Below are 23,128 nucleotides of genomic sequence, written 5' to 3'. Positions count from 1 at the left end.
AACTAACTGTGAGATCATGACCTGAGCCGAAGTCAGGATGCTTAACTGACTGAGCCACCCAGGCGCCCCCTCTCTCTCCCTACTTTAATCTACATGCTTGATACCAGATTGTTCCCTCAAAACCTTTGTCAGTCTTAAACCGGCAGAATCTGAATCAGGCAGATTCTCTTTTGCTCCAGAATTTTTGATTGCTGTCTATTATTTACAGAATAAAAGCTAAATCCCTTAAACCTGGCATTGAAGATCTTGTACAGTTTATTCCCAGTCTGTCTTTCTAGCCATCCTATTCACTGTTCCTCTACTTCAACTCTGTACCTCAGGCAGTTTACTCATTTTCCCCAAATAAGTTTTTCAAATTCTCATATAAAGGTCTTTCTTCATGTCATTCTCCTTCCCAGTAGTGTATAGAGTATACCATCTGGTTATCTTGACTACCTAATTTAATCTGTTTTTTTTTTTTTTTTTAATTTTTTTTTTTCCAACGTTTATTTATTTTTGGGACAGAGAGAGACAGAGCATGAACGGGGGAGGGACAGAGAGAGAGGGAGACACAGAATCGGAAACAGGCTCCAGGCTCTGAGCCATCAGCCCAGAGCCTGACGCGGGGCTCAAACTCACGGACCGTGAGATTGTGACCTGGCTGAAGTCGGACGCTTAACCGACTGCGCCACCCAGGCGCCCCCCTAATTTAATCTCTTGAGTTCCAGTTCAAGCTTTCCTCTGCTGGGATGCCTTCTTGACGTTTGAGCACACATTTATTTCATTAGTCTTGTTAACTTCTTTTTTTTTTTTTTTCAATTTTTTTAAATGTTTTTATTTTTGACAGAGAGAGAGAGAGGGAGACACAGAATTCGAAGTAGGCTCCAGGCTCCGAGCTGTCAGCATAGAGCCCGATGCGGGGCTCAAACTCACGGACTGTGAGACCATGACCTGAGCCAAAGTTGGACGCTCAACCGACTGAGCCACCCAGGCACCCCAGTCTTGTTAAACTTCTTACTAGTTTTCATACCATTTCATTGGCACTTTGCCTTTATAGTGTTTTTGATTTATCCATTTGTGAAATATTATTATATGCTTGTAATAATATTCTTGTGTGTATATTTATAATTTATCACACTATTAAGTGCTAGCTTTGTTCTAGGCAGTGTGCTGGGTAGATGCTAAAAAAATTAAAATGGGCAAAAATTCTGAAACCACTTGATTAGAATACAAGTTTATAATACAGAAATTCCAGGGAATTTTCCAAATTATTTTGGTTTGGATGAAAATCACCTACTCATACTGGTTAGTAGCCCTTAACCTATGGAGTACCTGCTGTGTACACTCCTGATAATGTATAAAGTACTCCGTTAACAGGGAGGGAAGGAAGGAAAACAGTCAAGCTTGTTTCCTGGTGGAAGTTTTATCCAGCTCTGACACTTTTCCCTTACAGTTCCCTCATAGAGCAACAATGGACCAGAAAATATTATCTCTAGCAGGAGAAAAAACAGCAGACAAACTGCAGGAATTGCTTCAGGCTGTGAAAGAAGATGATGTAAGTATTAAGCATGTTCTGCTATAAAGCAAATGTCAAGCATGATGACAAATTCAAAGAACATGTTAGAAAAATTACTCTGCCACTTTACCTCCTACTCACCTTAGGAAACAAGGATTTTTTGATAAATGTTAAGAAATGGGGAGAGGAATAAAATAGACAATCGAAGGGCTTTGTATACAACTATATAGCATTTAAGTATTTATGCAATTATATATAAATATATACACACACATACAATACATATGTACATACATACAAATTAGGGTACTTTTAAGGTTCTTAGAACAATCCTAACGAAGGTAATATCCTGATTATAGTTTTTGATGTGACATTTTGCCTACTGATGCTTCTTTATTAATATTTTCCCCTAAAAAAGATAAATTCATAAGCAGTACGATATTTTGAAATTCTTTTTTTTTTATTTTTATTTTCTAACATTCATTTTTGAGAGTGAGAGAGACAGAGTATGAGTGGGGGAGGGGCAGAGAGAGAAGGGAGACACAGAATCCAAAGCAGGCTCCAGGTTCCGAGCTGTCAGCACAGGGCCCGACGCAGGGCTTGAATTCACGGATTGCGAGATCATGACCTGAGCTGAAGTCGGACGTTTAACCGACTGAGCCACCCAGGTGCTCCAAATATTTTGAGATTCTTATGTGAATCTTCTTACTCTCCTGATACACTTCTCCTTTTTGCATAATATGTGTTCTTAGCTTATTCATATTCGTGTATGGAAAGGAATCCCTCCTTAACATTAACCTTAAGTATTAAGTATATATGTCTAAACGAGTTAAGACTTTGTGTATTATGTTTTTAAAGGAATTTTTGCATGCCTGTGTTGTGGTACATTGTAATTTCTGTTAAAATGTGACACTAATTGGGAACTGAGGTAGGGGTGGGCTCTGTTTTGTTTTGTTTTTTTTAATTAACAAAAGCAGGACTGCTTTTGTAGCAGCTTTTTGAGACAACCCATTGCATGAGTTGCAGCTTGAGTTATTCTGTAGACATTAAGATTTGGTTAAAACCAACTTTTAATTAGTTTATTGATTTAGAACTTATGTTTTATATGCTTTTGAACTCGAAGAGGCCTTAACATTAACCATAATAAGCAAACATAAGAACTAGAACAAAATTCATGATATAAATAGATGCTGTGAATTACTTCTCTGATTCTTGCTTATCCCTAGAAAAGATCTCTGTCTTTTGGCTTTTGTAAAGATGAAATGAGTTAATGCATGTAAACCATCTAATAGACACTGAATAATTTTTTTTTTAATGTTTATTTTTGAGAGAGAGGGAGAGACACAGCGTGTGAGCGGGGCAGGGGCAGAGAGAGGGAGACACAGAATCCAAAATAGGCTTCAGGCTCTGAGCTGTCAGCACAGAGCCCGATGCAGGGCTCGAACTCATGAACCACGAGATCATAACCTGAGCCGAAGTCGGAAGCTCAACCGACTGAGGCACCCCGCACTGAATAATTGTTAGCAAAATTCCTTCACTGACACGGACACAGTCTTCTGAACATTTCTGTTTTGTTAACATTTGCCTTAAAAGTTTAATACCTCAAACTGGACAAAATTTCTCTTATTTTCCCATTAATGCAGAATCAACTTTTTGGCCATAATATCATACTGTTGTCTCATTGGTTTTATAAGCAACTAAAATCCCAACTCATTTTTGCGGATGTTGGTATTAGGCTAATTTTCTTCATCTCTGAATTTTTGTAGTTAGTTTTTAGAACCCACATATAAAATTATATACTTATATCTTAATTATCTTTTAAAATTAATTGCATTTTGCTCTATCAAGATCTTTTTGTATCTTGATTCTGTTGACCAGTGTAGTAGTCATCTTTTTATATCCTCTACAAATTTGTTAAGTATTCCAGCAATATATACATTCAGTTTATTTAATGCCCATAGAAGATATGCTTAGAGTAAAAAATTATAAAACACATAAAGAAGTCCATGACAAGAGGGGCACCTGGATGGCTCAGTTGGTTAAGTGTCTGACTCTCAGTTTTGGCTCAGGTCATGATCTCATGATTTTGTGAGTTTGAGTCCTTCATCAGGCTCTGTGCTGACAGCGTGGTGCCTGCTTGGGATTTTCTCTCTATTCCTCTCTCTCTGCCCCTCCACTGCTCATGCTATCTTTGTCTCTCTCAAAAAAAAAAAAAAAAAAAAAGGTCCATGACAAGAAAGACTGACATATCCAGCAATTGGAAAATTCACATTGAAGGATTTAGAGAATAGAGGGGAATCTAAAAGGTACTCTAGAGTACACAAATATTTGGGGTGCCTAGGTGGCATTCTTTAGCTCAGGTCATGATCCCCCAGGGTCATGGGATTGAGCCCCATGTCATGGCTCACACTCAGTGCAGAACCTGTTTAAGATTTCTCTCTCTCCTTGCCCCCCCCTCCACTCACACATTCTCTCTAAAATAAAAAATATATATATTTCATGTAAATATTTAATGTGATTTTTAACATACTCAAATGTGTAAATGAAGAAATAGAATTCATAAAATAAGAAGGGATAGATTTGGAAAACAGAAAACTTCTAGAAATGGAAACCTTGACAGTTAGCAGTGGACTAAACACTGCTGAAGAGGAAATTAGTGAAGTGGATTACAGACCTGGGGATACCTCAACAAAGCAAAGATTTTAAAGAGATGGAAAATATGAATAGTATTTAAAATATGTGGAGAATACTTTAATAAAAGAATATATCTTTGGGGCCGGCTGACTTAGTTGGTGGAGCCTGTGACTTGATCTCAGGGTTGTGAGTTTAAGCTCCACATATGGTGTAGAGATTGCTTAAAAAAAAAAAAAATTTTTTTTTCTTTTTTTTTTTTTAAGCGAGAGGGTGCAGGTGAGTGGGGGCAAAGAGAGAATGAATCCCACAAGGGGCAGAGAGAAAGAAGTGGGGCTTACCTGCGGCTTATGTTTTACTTGAAGCGGGGCTTGAGCTCACCTGATGTGGAACTCAAACTCACGAACTGTGAGATAATCACCTCAGCCAAAGTCAGATGCTTAATGACTGAGCCACCCAGGCACCCAAAAAATAAAATATTATTACAATTTTTTTTTAAGTTTATTATTTTGAGAGCATGTGAGCAGGGCAGGGACAGAGACAGAAGGGAGGGAGAGAATCCCAAGCAGGCTCTGCACAGCCTGACACAGGTTCTGAACTGCGAGATCATGACCTGAGCTGAAATCAAATCAAGAGTCAGACGTTTAACTGACTGAGGCACGTAGGCCTCCCTACCCCCGTCCAAAACCAAAATCTTAAAAAAAAAAAAAAAAAAAAAAAAAAAATATATATATATATATATATATATATTATATATATATATAATATATATATATCTCTTTTTAAACATGTAGATTTGTGTCATGTACTAAAGCACAAAGAAAACATTGATAGGTCTCATAAGGTAGAAGAAATATATAACCACCCTCTTTGGTCACAATTCAGTAAAACTAGAAATCAGAAATGAAATAAATACAAACGGATTTTCTACTGGGAAATAAAATACCTTTTAAACAATTTTTGGGTAAAAAGGGATATGACAACAGAAATTATAGGATTTCTAAAAAGATAGTGAAAATACTACATATCAGAATCCATGGAATACTTTTAAAAATCACCTAAGTCAATTAAAAGGAAATAAATGAATTAAATTATCAAAAAGCAGTAAACAAGAGCACAAAGAAAGTACTAAAATAAAAATGGAAACTAATCAAGTAGATCAAATTATTTATACATCAAAATCCTGATTCCTTGAAAAATTAGACAAAACCATTGACTAATCAAGAAAGCAATGTGGTAAACCCAAATGTACAAAATAAGAAGTGAGAAGGGGGAAATAACTATTAATAAAGAGAGAATGTCAAAAAAATAGTAAGAGACTACTTCATACATATCTATGCAAATAAATTTGAAAATCTAGAGGAAATGGATAATTAAGAATAGACAGTTTAATAAAATTGACCCAATTTGAGATGGAAAGCTTAACTGGAACCAATTTCCATAGAAGGAAGAGTTAATCAAACAGTTAAGTCACACAAAAATACCAGGCCCAGATAATTTCACAGGGGACTTCTACCAAACATAGAAATCAGAAGTTAGAGATAGTCTCAGTGCTACATAATTTGTTTGATAGCGTATATAATACATAAGGATCTGTACATACATAAGGAAAACTTGTAGATGCTTTTATAAAGTGTAACACTGAACCCTAAATTTGATAAAGATAGCATATTTTCACTTACAAATATTGATGCAAAAACCTTAAATGCTAGAGGACAGAGTCTAATACCAGATTAAAAAAAAATACACGATGACCAAATGGAGTTTGTACCAAGAATACAAGGTTGGTTCAGTAATAGAAAGTATATTACCACAAAGACCATGTGATTATCTTCAGAAATTAGAGACAGGCTTTGACAAAATACAGCACTCATTCCTAGTAAAAACTCTTGAGAAAATAGGAGTGGGTGGCTTTTTCCTTAATGAGATAAAATACATGTATAGATCCGAAAGTCAGCATCCTGTTTTTCTTTATCTTTTTTCTTTTTAAGTTTTTATTTAAATTTCAGTTAGTTAACATACAGTGCAATATTGGTTTCTGGAGAATTCAAGTTAGCATCTTAATGGGAAACCCTGGAGGCATTGATGCTAAGATCAGGCACCAGGCTGTATGCCTACTCTCTCCATCACTATTTAACATTGTTCTGGTCTGTTAGCCAATGCAATTAGTCTAGAGAAAACAATGACGCATAAAAATAGAAAAAATATGTAAAACCACGTGTCTTTGTAGATACCATAATAGTACACCTGGAAAATCCTGAAGAATCCATGATCAAACCATCTACAACAAGAGCTAGGTAGCAGAATATAAAATTGTGTAAAAATCAGTAGCATTTTTTTTAAGTTTATTTATTTTGAGAGAGAAAGTGCAAGTAGAGGAGGGGCAGAGAGAGAGAATCCCAAGCAGGCTCTGCACTGTCATGTGGAGCTCAGTGCAGAGCTCAAATCCGTGAACCCTGAGATCATGACCTGAACCAAAGTCGGACACTTAACTGATATAATCATCCAGGCATCTCTCAATAGCGTTTCATACACATAAAAACAAAGCTCATATAGAAAAAGAAGAATAGCTAGGAAAACACTGAAATGGAAGATATCTGAGGAAGGACTAGCCCTACTGGACAGTGAACGTACCAAAAACCCTCTGTAATGAAGAATGTGGTATTGGTGCATGAGAGGAAAACAGATAATGGAATAACAAAGTCTCAAAATAGACCCAACACATAAAATCTAGTCTATTATAAGGTGGTATCCCAAATAATTGGGGCAAAGATCCTATTTAATAAATAGTGTTGGGACAACTAGTTAGCCATTTAGGAAAAATAGATAAAATTAGATGTATTCTACATACACCGTTCAAGAATAAGCTCCACAATCAGAGGTCTAAATGTAAAAACCAAACCTAAATATTAGAAGAAAACGTGGGTGAATTCCTCTTTTGAACTGTAGTGCAGAAAAAGCTTTTCTAGGATTCAAAATCTGGATACCTTAAAAGGTTGATAAATTTATCTACATATCTATAAAATTTACATGACCAAAAATACCATACACAATCAAAACACAAATGACAAATTGGGAGAAGATATTTGCAGTTTTCACAGATAAAGGGTTAATATTCCTAATTCATAAATAACTTACAATAATTGAAGGAGAAGAAAAGTAAAAAAATTCTATTAAAAAGAGCAAAAGGAGTATAGAGGATAATCACAATGACATAAAAATGACCATAACATAAGAAAGGATGCTCGACCTCACTCATAAGAGAAAATTCAAGTAAAACCATTACTACCTGTCAGTAGGAAAAATTGAACAGCTTGTCTGTACACTCTTGCCGAGACCAGGGAAGCAGTCACTCATACGTTGCTGGTAGGAATGCAAACACAGTGAGACCGTGATTAGAATCTGGTTAGAGGGATAGATAACAAATAAACCCTGAACTTTTTTTTAAGATTTTATTTTTTTAGCAATCTCTTTACCCAATGTGGGGGCTTGAACTCACAATCCCGAGATCAAGGTTCACATGCTATAGCAACTGAGCCAGCCAGCCAGGTGCTCCCCCCCACCCCCCCGCCAAAGGTTTTATTTTTAAGTAATCTCTACATCTAACACGGGGCTCACATTCACAACTCTGAGATCAAAAGTCGCACGTTCCATTGAGCCAGCAGGGCTCCCCAATCCTGAAATTTTAAAATTGGATTACTTATTGTAGTGACACAGGCAAAGCAATTCTGAAATGATTTTAGATAGATTACAGAGTTCAGCAAATGAGTAAATGTGTCGATGTTGGCATTTTTACTGTTAGAAAGGACGTACAAATCTAGGATATAGGAAGGCAAGAAAGAACGCTGTGGGGATAGATTAGAAATGGAAGTATTGATACGAATTTATGGTTCTCACGTATATGTGTGTATATGCATATCTGCATGCACATATATATTTGTATGTATTTGCATAGACACGTGTATTTTTTTTTCTTTAGCTCTGTTCACTGGAAGAACTAAGAAGCAGTTAAGATGCCACGGTAGTAACAAGTACACCCATGACCTAGATCTTTGTTCTCTTAATAATCAATAATCATTCCCCACTGAAAGGAACCAGGGCTTTTCAGAGAAAGGGCGAATTTCAAGGGTGGGCATGATGGATACAAGATGAGCCGGGAACATCTTATAAACCAGAAAGTAAAGCAGTGCCCAGAAAAAATGATTGAGGGCATGTCACAAAGACGTAGGAACCAGCTTAAAGGGGCGTCCATCACCCAAATCTGGGACCGTTAGAACATCAAAATAATTAAGTTCAATTACGAATTATAAACTATTGAAAAATAAATTTGTGAGTCCATACTGATAATAAAAAAATAAATGGAGAGAAGGAAGGTCTTGCCTCTGTGCTAGAGTTAGAAAATCACCATTTTGCAGCTATCATGATGAAGATTGGATCAGGCAAGAAACATCAGTGGGTGCTAAATCCAGGGAGATTTTTTTTTTTTTAGTTTTAAGCTACTTTTGGACTTACAGAAAAGTTGTAAAAATAATACAGAGAATTTCTGGGTATCTTCCTCAGCATCTTATATAACCTTAGTCACAATTTTAAGAATTAAGAAATTAACATTGGTGCAATACCATTAGCAAACCTGTTTCTCCCCTGATGTTGTTTCTCGCCCCCCCAGAATCCTGCTCATCATACAACATGCACTTGTTATTTTTCCCTGACTTTCTGCAGTTTGCAACAGTTCCTCGGTCTGTCCTTGTTTCTCATGATCTTGGTAACCCTGAAGAGTATTTTGCTGAATGTTCCTCAATTGGTTCCTGTCTGATTCATCCCTGATAAAAGGAGCCCAGAAATGGTGCTGTACCTTTTTCAGTGTATTGTATCCCTGGGCTCCTGATGTCTGTGTCATTCTGGTGATACTGACTTTGATAACCTGGTAATGGTGGTTGTTGTTGGGCTTTTCCATTATACAAGGGGAAAATTAGATGAGCAAGATAGGTGCATGGTCAAAGTGTCTGTCTACAAACTGCTCACTGGTTGCAACAGGAGGGAGGAAAGTAATTACAAAGTGGGAAAATTAAGCAACGCCCTTGACTGAATGACCAGAATTAATATTACCAGTGAGGGATAGATGGGCATCACATGCCTCCAGGTGTGATACTATGGGAAGGATGCTGTATCACCTGTGTTGAGACTGGGAATGCATAGACTCTGTAATCGTGAGAAAATATCAGACATTGCAAAGTGAGGACTGTTCTATGAAAAAAAAAAGTTTGTTTTTGGACTGTGCCATTAATTTGGTGGTTCCAGCCTCCCAATTAAAAGAACAACTTTCAGGGGCACCTGGGTGGCTTGGTCGGTTAAGCGTCCGACTTCGGCTCAGGTCATGATCTCACGGTCCGTGAGTTCGAGCCCCGCGTCGGGCTCTGTGCTGACAGCTCGGAGCCTGGAGCCTGTTTCAGATTCTGTGTCTCCCTCTCTCTCTGCCCCTCCCCTGTTCATGCTCTGTCTCTGTCTCAAAAATAAATAAACGTTAAAAAAAAAAAAAAATTAAAAAAAAATAAAAGAACAACTTTCATGTTTTCTGAAAAAACAAGGACATGTAATCTTAGTTGACTTTTGTGTTTTAAAATGCAGTAAAAAGCATAAAGTCAAAAAGGAAGATGAAAGATCTAAATGGAGGAAGGAGGCGAGCTGAGGACAGAGGGAGTAGAAAACTCTATTTGAGTTTTCTCCTGTTGTACATTGGGCTCTGTGCAGAGTCCTCTACCTGTCATCTAATTTATTCCTCCTAACAGTCCTTGGAGGTGGGGAGATGGACCCACATAACAGTGAAATAATTTGGCTGAGGTTATGAAGCTAGTAAGTGTCATGACCAGGATTCATCTTCTGATTCTGGATCCAGTTTTTTTTCTCCCATGCCACACTGCCTTCTAATGAAATATTGGTTTCAAGATGAGTTGGGGTTTCTTAGCCTTACTGCTTTTCGCGTTTTGGACTGTGTAACTCTTTGCTGAGTGGTGCTGTCCTTTGTCTTGTAGGGTGTTTATCAGCATCCGTGGTCTTAATCCTTTAGATGATTATAGCACCCTTCCAGTTATGACAACTAAAAATGTCTCCAGGCATTGCCCGGTGTACTATGGGTTTGGAGGGAGGGAGAAAATCAGACAAAAGGGTTGACAGATTCCCCTTTGAGAGTTATGTTAAGGGATGAGCATTCTGTTGAGAGGTTCCAGGCAGAGCAGTCAGGTACTCCTTATGTATTTAAGAAGGGAGAAATGGACTTGAGTCCGAAAGGTCAGGCACATGTAGTTGTGGAAGAGAACAAATTCACTGTTATATTAGTCTGCTTCTGTGACACTCCTTTCTATGGATATTGTTAGCCTCACTTTCTCAGTCTTTGTTGGCTGCTGCTTCTCCTCTTAATCCTTGAATGTTGGTGTTTCTCCTCTCTTTACATCTCTCCCTGAATGATCTCTTACATTTCCATTGAGTTCTTTCTTCACTCAGCTCCATTTTGGCATATCCAGTTGTCTACTTGGCATTTCCACTTGGATATCTTAAGAGTAGTAGTTCTGAATCCCACATCAGATTTGCTAAATCAGAAACTGTAGCCCAGCGATTTGTTTTAACAAACCCTCTGGGTGATTCAAATGCTCACTGAATCCCAGATTTTCAGCATGTCAACGGCTAGTGCCACATTTACACATTTAGTTGCTTTGGCCAGAAGCTTTGCTTTCTTTTCCTTCATCATCACCCCCTTTTCACTTCTAAACTGAGGAAGTCTGTCTTAGTCCATTCAGGCTGCTATAACAAAATACAGCAGGCTTATATATGAGGAATGTTTGTTTCTCCTAGTTCTGGAGGCTGGAAGTCTGAGAGGAGAATGCCAGTAGAAGGCCCTCTTCTGGGTTGCAGACTTCACGTTGTATCCTCACATGGTGGAAGGGCTAGGGAATTCTGTGGGATCTCTGATAAGAGGACTAATCCCATTCACGAGAATTCTACCTTCATCACCTAATAACCTCCCAAAGGTCCCATTCCAAATACTGTCACATCAGGCATGTGGATTTTATGGGGACATAAACATTCAGACCACAGCATATCCTTTTGATTTGACCTCTCAAATGTATCTTCTGTCTGCTTTTCTTCATCTCCTTTACTAGTTTGCCAGGCCTGCCATTTACAAAGTACTACAAATTGAGTAGCCTAAACAACAAAAATTTATTTTTACAGTTTTGGAGACTCGAAGTCCAAGATCAAGGTGCTAGTGATGTTGGTTTCTTTGAGGCTGTGAGAATCTCACCTAGCTTCTGTCAATTTGCTGATAATCTTTGTCATTTTTTAGCTTGTATCACCCTGATCTCTGCTTCCATTTTCATGTGGCACACTCACTTTTTATGTGTCTTTGTGTCCAAGATTCCCCTTCTTAGGAGGATGTTTGTTGTATTAACGCCAGTCTTAATGACTGCAACTAATTACATTTACAACAACCCTAGTTTCAAATAAAGTCACATTCTGAGGTCCTACGGTTTGGAACTCCAACATGAATTTGAGGAGGGACACTGTTCAACCGGTAACATCTTCCCTGCTGTTTGGTCTAGGCCACTATCATCTCTCACTTGAACTCTAGAACATTCTAACCTATCATTTCACTCATAAACCCCCCACCATTCTCTACATAAGGAGCAAGACTGATTTAAAAAAAAAAAAGTACCGTGTCACTCTCTTTTCTCTTTAGTAACTTCTATTGTACTTAGACAATTGTAGAATGAATATATGAACAAATTTCAGTCTTGACAGCTGTGCATCATGTTAAGATCTACTCTGCTCTATCTTAATAAATGTTATTCGTGATACCCAAAGTCTCTGAAGGATATGAACTTGACAGATAAATGTGTTTCATATTGGGAATTTAGGTCACTGGGTACAGAAATTGTTGCCAGAGGTTTGTAGCTTTTCTCTCTTTGATTACAGTTGGCTAATCTCCTTCAGAATCAGGCAGTGAAAGGAAAAGCTGCTGGAGCGTTCCTGCGAGCTATCTTCAAAGGTAATAAAAAACTAATGCTCTTCTACCTCCGAGTACATTGGTAGATTTGTTTACTTGTGGCCCATATTGATGCTTTTCTTACTGTTTAAAGCACCACTGAGACTTTGGGAATTTTACAAAATCAACTAAAGCTGCAGTCTCTCAGGGGGCCTGGGTGGCTCAGTTGGTTAAGCGTCTGACTTTTGATCTTGGCTCAAGTCATGATCCCACAGTCAGTGGGATCAAGCCCCATGCTGGGCTCTGTGCTGACAGCAAGGAGCCTGCCTGGGATTCTCTCTCTGCCCCTGCCCCACTTGTGAAAATGGACATCCTTATATTGTTCCTGATCTCAGGACGAAATCTTTCAATTTTTTTTATCATTGAGTGTGAAGTTAGTTGTGGGTTTTCCATAGATGCCCTTTATTAGGTTAAGGAAGTACCCATCTTTTCCTAGTTTGTTGAGTGTTCTCATGAAAGGGTATTGGATTTTTCAGATGCTTTTTTGTCTACTGAGATGATATATGCGATTTTTATTCTATGCTGTTCTATTTATATGGTATATTACATTGATTATTATACATTGAGCCAATCTTGTATTCTTGGTAAATCCTGCTTGGTTATAGCGTATGATCCTTTTTATATGTTGCTGGATTCAGTTTGCTGAATGTTGAGCATGTTTGTGTTTGTAGTCACAGGGATATTGATCTGTTTTTTTTTTTTAATTTTTTTTAATGTTTGTTTATTTTTTAATGTTTATTTATTTTAATGTTTATTTATTTATTTATTTTTTTTGAGAGGCAGCACACGAGCTGGGGAAGGGGTAGAGAGAGAGGCACAGAATCTGAAGCAGGCTCCAGGCTTCGAGCCATCAGCACAGAGCTGGATGCGGGGGCCTGAACCCACTAGCCGTGACATCATGACCTGAGCAGAAGTCCGAAGCCAACCAACAGAGCCATCCAGGCACCCCAATCTGTTTTTTTTTTTTTTTTTTTAACTTTTTTTAATGTTTATTTACTTTTGACCCTGAGATCATGCCCTGAGCCGAAGTTGGTTGCTCAACCGAGTGAGCCACCCAGGTGCCCCCAATCTGTTTTTTTAATGATGTCTGTGGTTTTGGAATCCTGGCTTTATAGAAAGAGTTGGGAAATGTTCCCTCGTCTTCTGCTTTTTGGAAGAATTTCCAAAATATTGGAGTTAATTCTTTTTTTTTTTTTTTTTTTTTAATTTTTTTTTTCAACGTTTTTTATTTATTTTTGGGACAGAGAGAGACAGAGCATGAACGGGGGAGGGGCAGAGAGAGAGGGAGACACAGAATCGGAAACAGGCTCCAGGCTCCGAGCCATCAGCCCAGAGCCCGACGCGGGGCTCGAACTCACAGACCGCGAGAACGTGACCTGGCTGAAGTCGGACGCTTAACCGACTGCGCCACCCAGGCGCCCCGGAGTTAATTCTTTAAACATTTGGTGAATTCACCATTGAAGCCATCCAGTTCTGGGCTTTTCTTTGTGGGAAGTGTTTTGGCTGCTAATTCAATCTCATTATAGGTCTGTTGAGATTTTCTGTATTTCATTGAATTAATTTTGCTGGTTTGTGTCTGTCTAGCAATTTACCCATTTCATCTAAGTTCTCTAATTTTATAGTATTTCCTTATAATCCTTTTTGTTTCTGTAAGATCGGTAGTAGCACTCCTCTTTCATTGCTGATTTAATAACTTGAACCTTCTCCTTTTTTCCTTGGTCACTCAAGATTTTTCCATTTTTTTTTTGTTCTTTTCAAAGAAAAAGATAATGGTTTCCTTGATTTTTCTGTATTCCTCTATTCCTCTATACCTTATTTCATTTAGGTCTGATTTTCCTCTTATATTCTTTTCACTTGCTTTAGGTTTAGTTTGCTCTTTTTGTAGTTTCTAATGGTGGAAGATTAGGTTATTGATTTGAGATCTTTTTTGTTGTTGTTCTTTTTTTAATAAAGGCATTTACAACTATAGATTTTCCTCTAAGCACTGTTTTATCTGCTTTCCATAACTTTTGGAATGCTGTGTTTTTGTTTTCTTTCATCTCAAGGTACTTTCTAACTTCTTGTGTTTATTCATTTGACACATTGGTATTTATGACTGTGTTAATTTTCATATATGTGTGAATTTCTTAGATTTCCTTCTGTTAATTGATTTCTAGTTTCATTCCACTGTCATCACAGATCATAAATGGTATGATTACAGTCCTTTTAAATTACTCAGAATTTTTTTTATGGCCTGATACGTTGTTTATCCTGGAGAATGTTCTACGTGCACTTGAGAAAATTGTGTCTTTTGTTGTTGGACGTAGCGTTCTATGGATGTCAGATTTAGTGTGTTTATGTCTGTTTCCTTGATTATCTTCTAATTGTTCTATCCATTATTGAAAGTAGGGTATTGAAGTTTTCATTTGTTGAATTATCCATTTCTCCCTTCAGTTGTTTTGGTTTTTCCATTGTATATTTTGGGAGTTCTTTTGTTAGATGCTTATATATTTATAATTGTATGTATCTTGATGATGGATTGACCCTTTCATCATTATAAAATTTCCTTTGTCTCCAGTAATGGTCTTTCCCTTAAAGTGTGTTTTTTTTAAGTTTATTTATTTATTTTGAGAGACAGTGCAAGTGGGGGAGAGGGAGAGAGAGAATCAGTCCATCAGTGAATCTGTCAGCAGAGCTGGACCGGGGCTCGATCTCACAAATCGTGAGATCATGACCTGACCCAAAATCAAGAGTTGGACAACTCATTAACCAACTGAGCCACCCAGGTGGCTTTAAGGTGCCCCTTAAAGTCTTTTTTTCTTTAAGTTTTTTTTTTTTTATTTTGAGAGACAGAGTGAGTGTACTTATGCGTGGGAGAGGCAGAGAGAGAGAGGGAAAGAGAGTGAGTCCCAAGCAGGCTCTGTGCCATCAGCACAGTACTAGATGTAGGGCTTAATCCCCGAGGTTCTTGAGATCACGACCTGAGCCAAAATCAAGAGTTGGACGCTTAACCGACTGAGCCACCTAGGCGCCCCAAGTGTTTTTTTACTAATATTTGTATGGCCAATCTAAGTTTCTGGTTACTGTTTGCATGGTGTATATATTTTTTGAGATATTTTTGAGGTATTTATTTTGAGAGTGAGAGAGTGTGAGTGGGGGAGGGGCAGAGAGAGAGAGGGAAAGAGAATCAGTCCGTCAGAGAATCTGTCAGTGCAGAGCCGGACACAGGGCTTGATCTCACAAACTGTGACATCATGACTGGAGCTGAAATCAAGATCAGATGATTCTTCAACCAAGTGAGCCAGCCAGGTGCCCCTTAAAAGTCTTTTTTTCCTAATATTTGTATAGCCAATCCAAGTTTTTGGTTACTATTTGCATGGTATATCTTTTTCCATCCATTCTTTAACTTTCAAACTATGTGTCTTTTGAGTCTAAATTGTGTTTCTGGTTGACAGTATATAAATGAATTTTTAAAAATTTATTCTGCCAGGGGCTCCTGAGTGGCTCAGTCGGTTGAGCTTTTGACTTCAGCTCAGGTCATGATCTCACAGTTTATACATTCGAGTCCCGCGTTGGACTGTGTGCTAACAACTCAGAGCCTGGAGTCTGCTTTGCATTCTGTGTCTCCCTCTCTCTCAGACCCTCCCCCAGTCATTCTCTCTCTCTTCTTTCTCGTCTCGTCTCGTCTCTGTCTCAAAATAAATAAATAAAAATTAAAAAAAAATTTATTCTGCCAATCTTTGTCTTTTGATTAGAATGTCTGATCCCTTTTCTGTAGTTACTGATAAGGTAGGGTTTACATCTGCTATTTTGCTGTTTGTTTTCTTTGTTTTAGGTCTTTTTTTAACTTTATGTGTCTTGTGTTAAATAGATAATTTCTAGTGTACCATTTTAATTCCTTTGTCATCTTTTTTATTATGTTTTTGAGTTACATTCTTAGTGGTTGCCCTGAAGATTATAGCTAATGTCTTAATTTATAACAGTCTAGTTCAGATTAATACCAGCTTAGTTTTAATAGTTTACAGCACTTTGCTTTCTATATAGCTTCTTTTTTCTCCCTCCTGTGTGTTGTTACTGTCATACAAACTAATCTTTACATATTTCTGCCCATCAACAAAAATTTTTTTAAGTTTAAATTTTTTTTTTTTTTTTTTTTACATTTATTCAATTTTGAGAGGCAAGGAGGGACAGAGAGAGGGAGACACAGAATCTGAAGCAGGCTCCACGCTCTGAGCTGTCGCAGAGCCTGCCTGATGCAGAGCTCGAACCCATGAACAGTGATGAGATCATGACCTGAGCCAAAGTCAGATGCTTAACTGACCGAGCCACCCAGACACCCCTGTTTGTTTTTAGAGAGAGCACGCATGAGCAGGGGGGAGAGACGGAGAGAGAGAGAGGGAAACTCAGACTCCACCCTCAGCAAGCAGCCTGATATGGGGCTTGATCCCATGACCCTGGGATCATGACCTGAGCCAAAATCAAGATTCAGACATTCAACCGACTGAGCCACTCTGGCACCCCAATCAACACTGATTTCTATTTATTGCTTTCTACAAGTCTTATAAATCAGGAGAAAAAGTAATTACTACTACTTTTGTATTTTCTTATGTAGTTACCTTTACTGGTGCTATCTCATGGATTTAAGTCACTGTCTAGTGTCCTTCATCTCAACCTAAAGGATTCCCTTTAGCATTGAGCAAGTCTTGTGGCAGCAAGTTCTCTCTTTTTTTTAATCTGGGAATTCTTAATTTCTCCTTCGTTTTTGAAGGGTGGTTTTTCTGGTTGTAGAAATGTTGGACAGCCCTTTCAGCAGTTCGACTGTGTTATCCCATTTCCCTTTTTTTTTTAAATTTTTTTTTTAATGTTTATCTTTTCTTTTTTTTTAATTTTTTTTTTTTAACGTTTATTTATTTTTGAGACAGAGAGAGACAGAGCATGAACGGGGGAGGGGCAGAGAGAGAGGGAGACACAGAATCCGAAGCAGGCTCCAGGCTCTGAGCCATCAGCCCAGAGCCCGACGCGGGGCTCGAACTCACGGACCGTGAGATCGTGACCTGAGCCAAAGTCGGACGCTTAACCGACTGAGCCACCCAGGCGCCCCAATGTTTATCTTTTTGAGAGAGAGTGACAGAGCTTGAGTAGGGGAGGGCAGACAGAGAAGGAGAGACAGAATCCGGAGCAGGCTCCAGGGTCTGAGCTGTCAGCACAGAGCCCGACGTGGGGCTGGAATTCACAAAGCGTGAGATCATGACCTGAGCCAAAGTGGGATGCTTAACCTACTGAGCTGCCCAGGTGCCCTTATCCTTTTTCTTTCTGCCTTTCAGTGTTGCAGGGGAGGGGGGGGTGGTTGGAGGGTTGGTTTTTTGATAAGAAACCAGGTGTTAATTATATTGAATACTCTTCCAGACGACTTGCTTCTCTTTTGTTGCTTTTTCAAGATTCTCTCTTTGTCTTCGCTGTTTTTTTTTCTAAGTGTTCCGTTTCAGTGTCCCTAAATACATTAACTATTCTGGAATTCTAATACTGTGTTGAATAGAAGTGGCAAAAGTGGACATCCTTGTATTTTTAATGTTTTATGGAAATTCTTTCAATCTTTAGTAGTTGGGTATGATTGTTATGGGTTTTCCACAGATGGCCTTTGTTATGAGGAAGAGTCTTTGATTTCAGCTGTTTGTTATGGGATGTCTACCTGTGGTTCTCTCGGGTTTATCCTATTGGAATTTATTGAGCTGCGTAAATGTGTAAATTAGTCTTTGTTAAAATTGGGAAGTTTTGGGCTATTATTTCTTCTCTTCAGCCCTTTCTGTCTTTCTTTTGGGACTTTGATCATGTCTTGTGTTAGCACTCATGATATCCCACAGGTCTCTGAGGCTGTGTTCATTTTTCTTCTTTTTCTTTCTGTCCTTCAGACTGGATAATCTCAGTTGCCCAATTAAAAACAATTTTTTTTAACGTTTATTCATATTTTGAGAGACAGAGTGTGAGTGGGAGGGGCAGAGAGAGGAGACAGAATCCGAAGAAGGCTCCAGGTTCTGAACTGACAGCACAGAGCCCAATGCGGGGCTCGAACTCACAGACTGTGAGATCATGACTTGAGCTGAAGTCAGACACTCAACTGACTGAGCTACCCAGGTGCGCCCTCAGTTGTCCTATTTTTAAGTTCTCTGATTCTTTCCTCTACCTGGTCAGATCTGCTGAGACCTTATTGTGGATTTTTCAGCTCAATTATTGTACTTTTCAATTTCAGAATTTTTATTTACTTATTTACAGTTTCCGTCTCTTTTTTGATACTCAGTATTTGGCGAGACATTGTTCTTAATGTTTTCCTTTAGCTCTTTAGGTATGGTTTCCTTTTCTTTGAACATATTGGAAACAGCTGATTTAAAATCCTTTTCTGGGGACATCTGGGTGGCTCAGTCGGTTAAGTGTCTGACTCTTGATTTCGGCTTGGGTCGTGATCTCACAGTTTGTGAGTTTGAGCCTCATGTTGGGATCTGTGCTGATGGTGTGGAGCCTACGTGGAATTCTCTCTCTCTCCCCTTCTCTCTCTGCCCTTCCCTTTCTTGCTCTCTCTCAAAAAAAACTTTAAAAACATTTTTTTAAAAACTTAAAACTTTTTTTTAAGTCCAAGAGTGCTCAAGCAGGGGAGAGAGGCAGGGGGGAGAGCAGAGAGAGAGGGAGGGAGAGAGAATCCTAAGCAGACTCCACACTCAGGGAGGAGCCTGACATAGGGCTCATTCCCATGACCCTGGATTCATGACCTGAGCCAAAATCAAGAGACACTCAACTGACTGAGCCACCCAGGTGCCTGTCCTGCTGATTTAAAATCTTTGTCTAGTAATCTAATATCTAGGCTCTCTCAGGGACAGTTTTTAATTGATTCTCTTTTTTCCTGGATATGGGCCATACTCTTGGGACATTTTAAGTGATATTTTGTGGGAACTCTGGAAATGAGATACCACTCTCCTCTTCCAGATGTTTTTGCTGTTCTGATATTCCTTTTGTCTTTATGGTGGCTCCTCTGAATTAATACAAAATATTAATTGTTTGTTGTGTATGGGCACTGTTGGGTATGGCCACTGAAGTCTTTTTGGTTAGCTTTGCAGTTAGCTAATGATTGATTGGGCAAAGATTTCCTTAAATACCTGGAACCGTTGAGTTTCCCAGCCTTTGCTGAGGAGCCCTGTGATGTTGGAGGTACACCTTCAGAGCTCAGGTGTTTTATAACTCCTGTTTAGTCTTTCTACTTGTGCAGAGCCTTACAGTCAGCCAGAGGGGAGAATTTAAGGTCTTTTTGGGTCCTTTGCCATGTACACTCCCTGTGTATTTGCATGGCTTACTAGATTCCTTGGGATACATCAGAATGTTTCAAAGCCCCCTATGCGCATATTCTCCAGGATTTCCTTTTAAGTTTTTTGGTCAGCTTCTTGCTTGCCTAACTGTTATTGCTGCCTCAAAGCATCTAAAATAGTAATCAGTTGCAACTGATTTAGACAGATGTCCTGGGTAAAAATGGCTGTTTGCACTGAATGAGTTCAAAGGTCAAATAAAGACAAGCCTTGGGGTAGGTAGCTGGCTCAGTCAGTAGGGCATGTGACTTTTGATCTTGGGGTCATGAGTTCAAGCCCCATGTAGCAGGTAGAGTTTACTTTCAAAAAAAAAGACAAAGCTTGGTAATGAAAATTTCTAGGGAACAGCCAGACTGGTCAAATGACAGTTCTTATCTGGGAATTGGGCTTTGGAGGTGTTTCAACCATATTCTGTCCCCTCCAGGGGCTGCTAGGCTGTTGGCTTTCGGCTTTCACCATGACTGTGGGGCTATTGGTTTTAAAGACTACCTGAGCTTGCGGGGGGGGGGGGGGGGGTGCTATGGGAGTTGAGGGCATGTTAAAATACCACAAAACTCCTTGTACTTACTGAGATTCAGCTGTTTTTCTTAAGTAAACACTCCCTGGATTTTTGCAAGCCTTTGATTAATTTTCAGAGTTGTGAACAAGTTGATTTTCATTATTTTTATCAGTGTTTTTACTGCTTTTATGGAGGAAAGGATTTCTGAGGTCTTTATTTTTCTGCCATTCCCACTGACATTATTCAGTGATTTAAAAAAAATTTTTTTTAATGTTTATTTATTTTTGACAGAGAGACCGAGCATGAGTGGGGGAGGGGCATAGAGAGAGGGAGACACAGAATCCAAAGCAGGCTCCAGGCTCTGAGCTGTCAGCACAGAGCCCGACGCGGGGGTTGAACCCACAGACCTCGAGATCGTTACCTTAGCTGAAGTCAGATGCTCAACTGCCTCAGCCACCCAGGCGCCCCTCAGTAATGATGTTTTAAAGTGGAATATGTTAAAGACATTTAATTTGGGTTACTGGGCCCAAAAAAGGCTCTAAGATATTTTAGAAGGTATTTCTCTTTCTGCACTATGAACTTATTTTAAAAATCAATGACATAGGTGGAAGAAGAAAAGATGACATTTCAGTCATCCACCTAAATTAAATACTTTTGTAAAGCTCTTAAATATTGCTGCTCTAAACACAATGGTAATCAGTAAATTGATAATTCTGCTTCTTTATTAAACTATAGTGCTGTTTTTCCTGTTTGCCCTTCAACTTTCTTCTTTCTTTGTTTCTGTACTGTTCATTTAAAACAATAAGGTTCCCCCTGCTCTGAGGAAGCTGGAGCTCTTAGGAGGCTTAAGATATACGTTCGCTCAATCCAGTTGGTGGAGTCAGGGGATTTGCAGAAAGAAGTAGCATCTGAGATTTTAGGATTACTAATGGTGGAGGTAAGAGGGCAAATTTGGAGGAGGGGGGAGTTGTAATTTGTTGAGGGAAGGGAAACTTTAATGTGCCAAACCTAGCATAGTTCCTACTTACGAATAAGAACTATTAAAAAACAGAAGTTGATGGATGGTCCATAAACCCATGTTTACGTTAATTTCTGATATGGTGGACATCTGATATCTTTGAAGAGTTGGTGTATTTGAAAACATTGGAGAACTGATGGAGGATTCTGACCTTTGAAATCTTTTATGATCAAAAGTTTTGTACCAGAGCAGAATGATTTCCTGGGTCCCTTATAAGACCAGTTCTGGGTTTCAGTGCCAGTTCTATTCAGCAAAAGACTTTATTTCTTGGAGAGACCAAACATTTAGATTTCTGCTTAACATTTTCTTTGTCGCATGAATTTTTAGGTTCACAATTTTCCAGGATCATTACTGGTTGAATTAGCCAGTGAGTTTGTTAGTGTTATCAAGGAGGGCAGGCTAAAGAATGGAAAATCTTTGGAGTTATTACCCATTATTCTCACTACCCTTGCTGCCAAAAAGGAAAATGTGGCTTATGGAAAAGGTAATTTTTTTTCCCAATTTTAATGGCCTTTTCTGTAGTCACTTAATCAAATTTATCTCAGTATATTTTTCATTTCTAGGTGAACTAAGTGGGGAAGAATGTAAGAAGCAACTGATTAACACCCTGTGTTCTGGCAGGTGAGTCTTTCTCATTAATGTGTAGCACTTTCTCAGACATGCATGTGGCCAAAAAAAGGATTACTGTTGATGTCAGGAATTTTTATCACTAAGTTTTTAGTCTGTGTTTTTGCTTATAATGTACCACTGTAAAACCATTTAGTTTGCAATGAATTTTTGAGAGATTAGTTACTATATTTTCTGTTCTAAACTACATATAGTTTATTTGACTCTTCGTCTTAACAGAGCAGTGTTGTCTTCTAGCATTACTTGGAGTCCCAAGGTCCTTAAGGCTGAGAGGTCACCCTTCTGCTATATCTTTTATGCTTTTTTGAGTGAGTGGGATACATAATGATGTTGTACCTTTAAGCCAGAAATAGGGGAATCCACCCTAAGGAAAGACTCCAACATAATAAGAAAATTCTCATACATAGACATGTTCACCACAGAAATTTGTGACCAATTTAAACATACTATAATAGAAAAATTTAAGTTATGGTAAGTAACCTGTGTAAGCTAAGGTAGAGCTACTCCATGAAATTTAGACCCATTAGAAGTAAAATCTATAAAACCATCAAATTGAAAAATCCTTACCATATAGAGAATACAGAGTTATGTAATACAATGATTATGTGTGGGTACATTGAAAAGAAACAGAAGCGAACACCCAAGATTATCTAAATCAGAAATAACAGCTTTTATGGTTCCTTACATAAGATCCCTAAAGTATACATGATTTTAAGTATGTATCAGCACATGTGTGCCTGTATGTTTATTTGATTTTAATTACACTAGAGTTTATTCAATATACATCATAATATACCTTGCATTTTTCATTTACTGCATCTGTTCATGTCAGAATATACGACTCTACGTCATCCCTTTTAATAGTTCCATACTATTCTGTTGTATTTGGCTAGTCTCCAATTGTTAAGAATATTGTTTTTCTAATAAATAATACATGGTTTTTTGGTTTTTTGCTATTATAAAAGGTGTTTGCAATGAACATCCTTATATATCTAGGTGACCTTTTATAAGTATGTACTTGGGATAGATTTCTAATACTAATTTGGGTGGGTCTGTACTTATGTGCATTTTTAAACTTGATAAGTATTGCCAGCTTATCTTCCCAGAAGGGTTCTATCAGTGTACGCTCTCTAAAATCGTATGTGGAGACCATTTGTTTCCCCAAATCTTCCCAGCATTGAATGTCATCAGACTTTGATTTTGCCAGTCTTATAGGTTAAAAGCTGTTATTTTATTGATTCTTTGATCTTATTTCCCAGTGGTACCAAATCAAACTAGAAATGGCCTTGATTTTTCCCTCATTAATTTTACAAAGGAATATGCAAATAAGTGAAGATGAGATAAACTTTCATATTCTTTGTCATTTTCTTTAACCAGATGGGATCGGCAGTATGTAATCCAGCTCACTTCTATGTTCAAGTAAGCATCTTTATTTCCTCTTTATGCCTGCCCTGCTGTGTGAACTTGGCCTGCTAGAAATTGAAATTTAGCAAGT

At 38.3% G+C, this 23,128-nt stretch overlaps 1 protein-coding gene across 7 annotated transcripts in view; it reads left to right on the top strand.

Annotated features, from left to right (window-relative positions):
- The window catches only part of FANCI (FA complementation group I), a 102,035-nt gene that overhangs the window by 18,000 nt on the left and 60,907 nt on the right, over positions 1-23,128 (top strand). For all 7 annotated transcript variants that reach the window (XM_042988076.1, XM_042988075.1, XM_007078234.3 and 4 more), the window contains exons 2-7: positions 1,433-1,534; positions 12,092-12,164; positions 20,795-20,925; positions 21,334-21,490; positions 21,570-21,627; positions 23,011-23,052. In XM_042988076.1, the coding sequence (XP_042844010.1) occupies positions 1,433-1,534; positions 12,092-12,164; positions 20,795-20,925; positions 21,334-21,490; positions 21,570-21,627; positions 23,011-23,052 (563 nt within the window). The remainder of the gene's footprint in view (positions 1-1,432; positions 1,535-12,091; positions 12,165-20,794; positions 20,926-21,333; positions 21,491-21,569; positions 21,628-23,010; positions 23,053-23,128) is intronic.

The sequence above is a fragment of the Panthera tigris genome, chromosome B3, assembly GCF_018350195.1.
Source record: "Panthera tigris isolate Pti1 chromosome B3, P.tigris_Pti1_mat1.1, whole genome shotgun sequence".
NCBI lineage: Eukaryota > Metazoa > Chordata > Mammalia > Carnivora > Felidae > Panthera > Panthera tigris.
The sequence above is the reverse complement of the archived record's forward strand: the minus strand, read 5'-3'. Positions and strand labels throughout refer to the sequence as shown.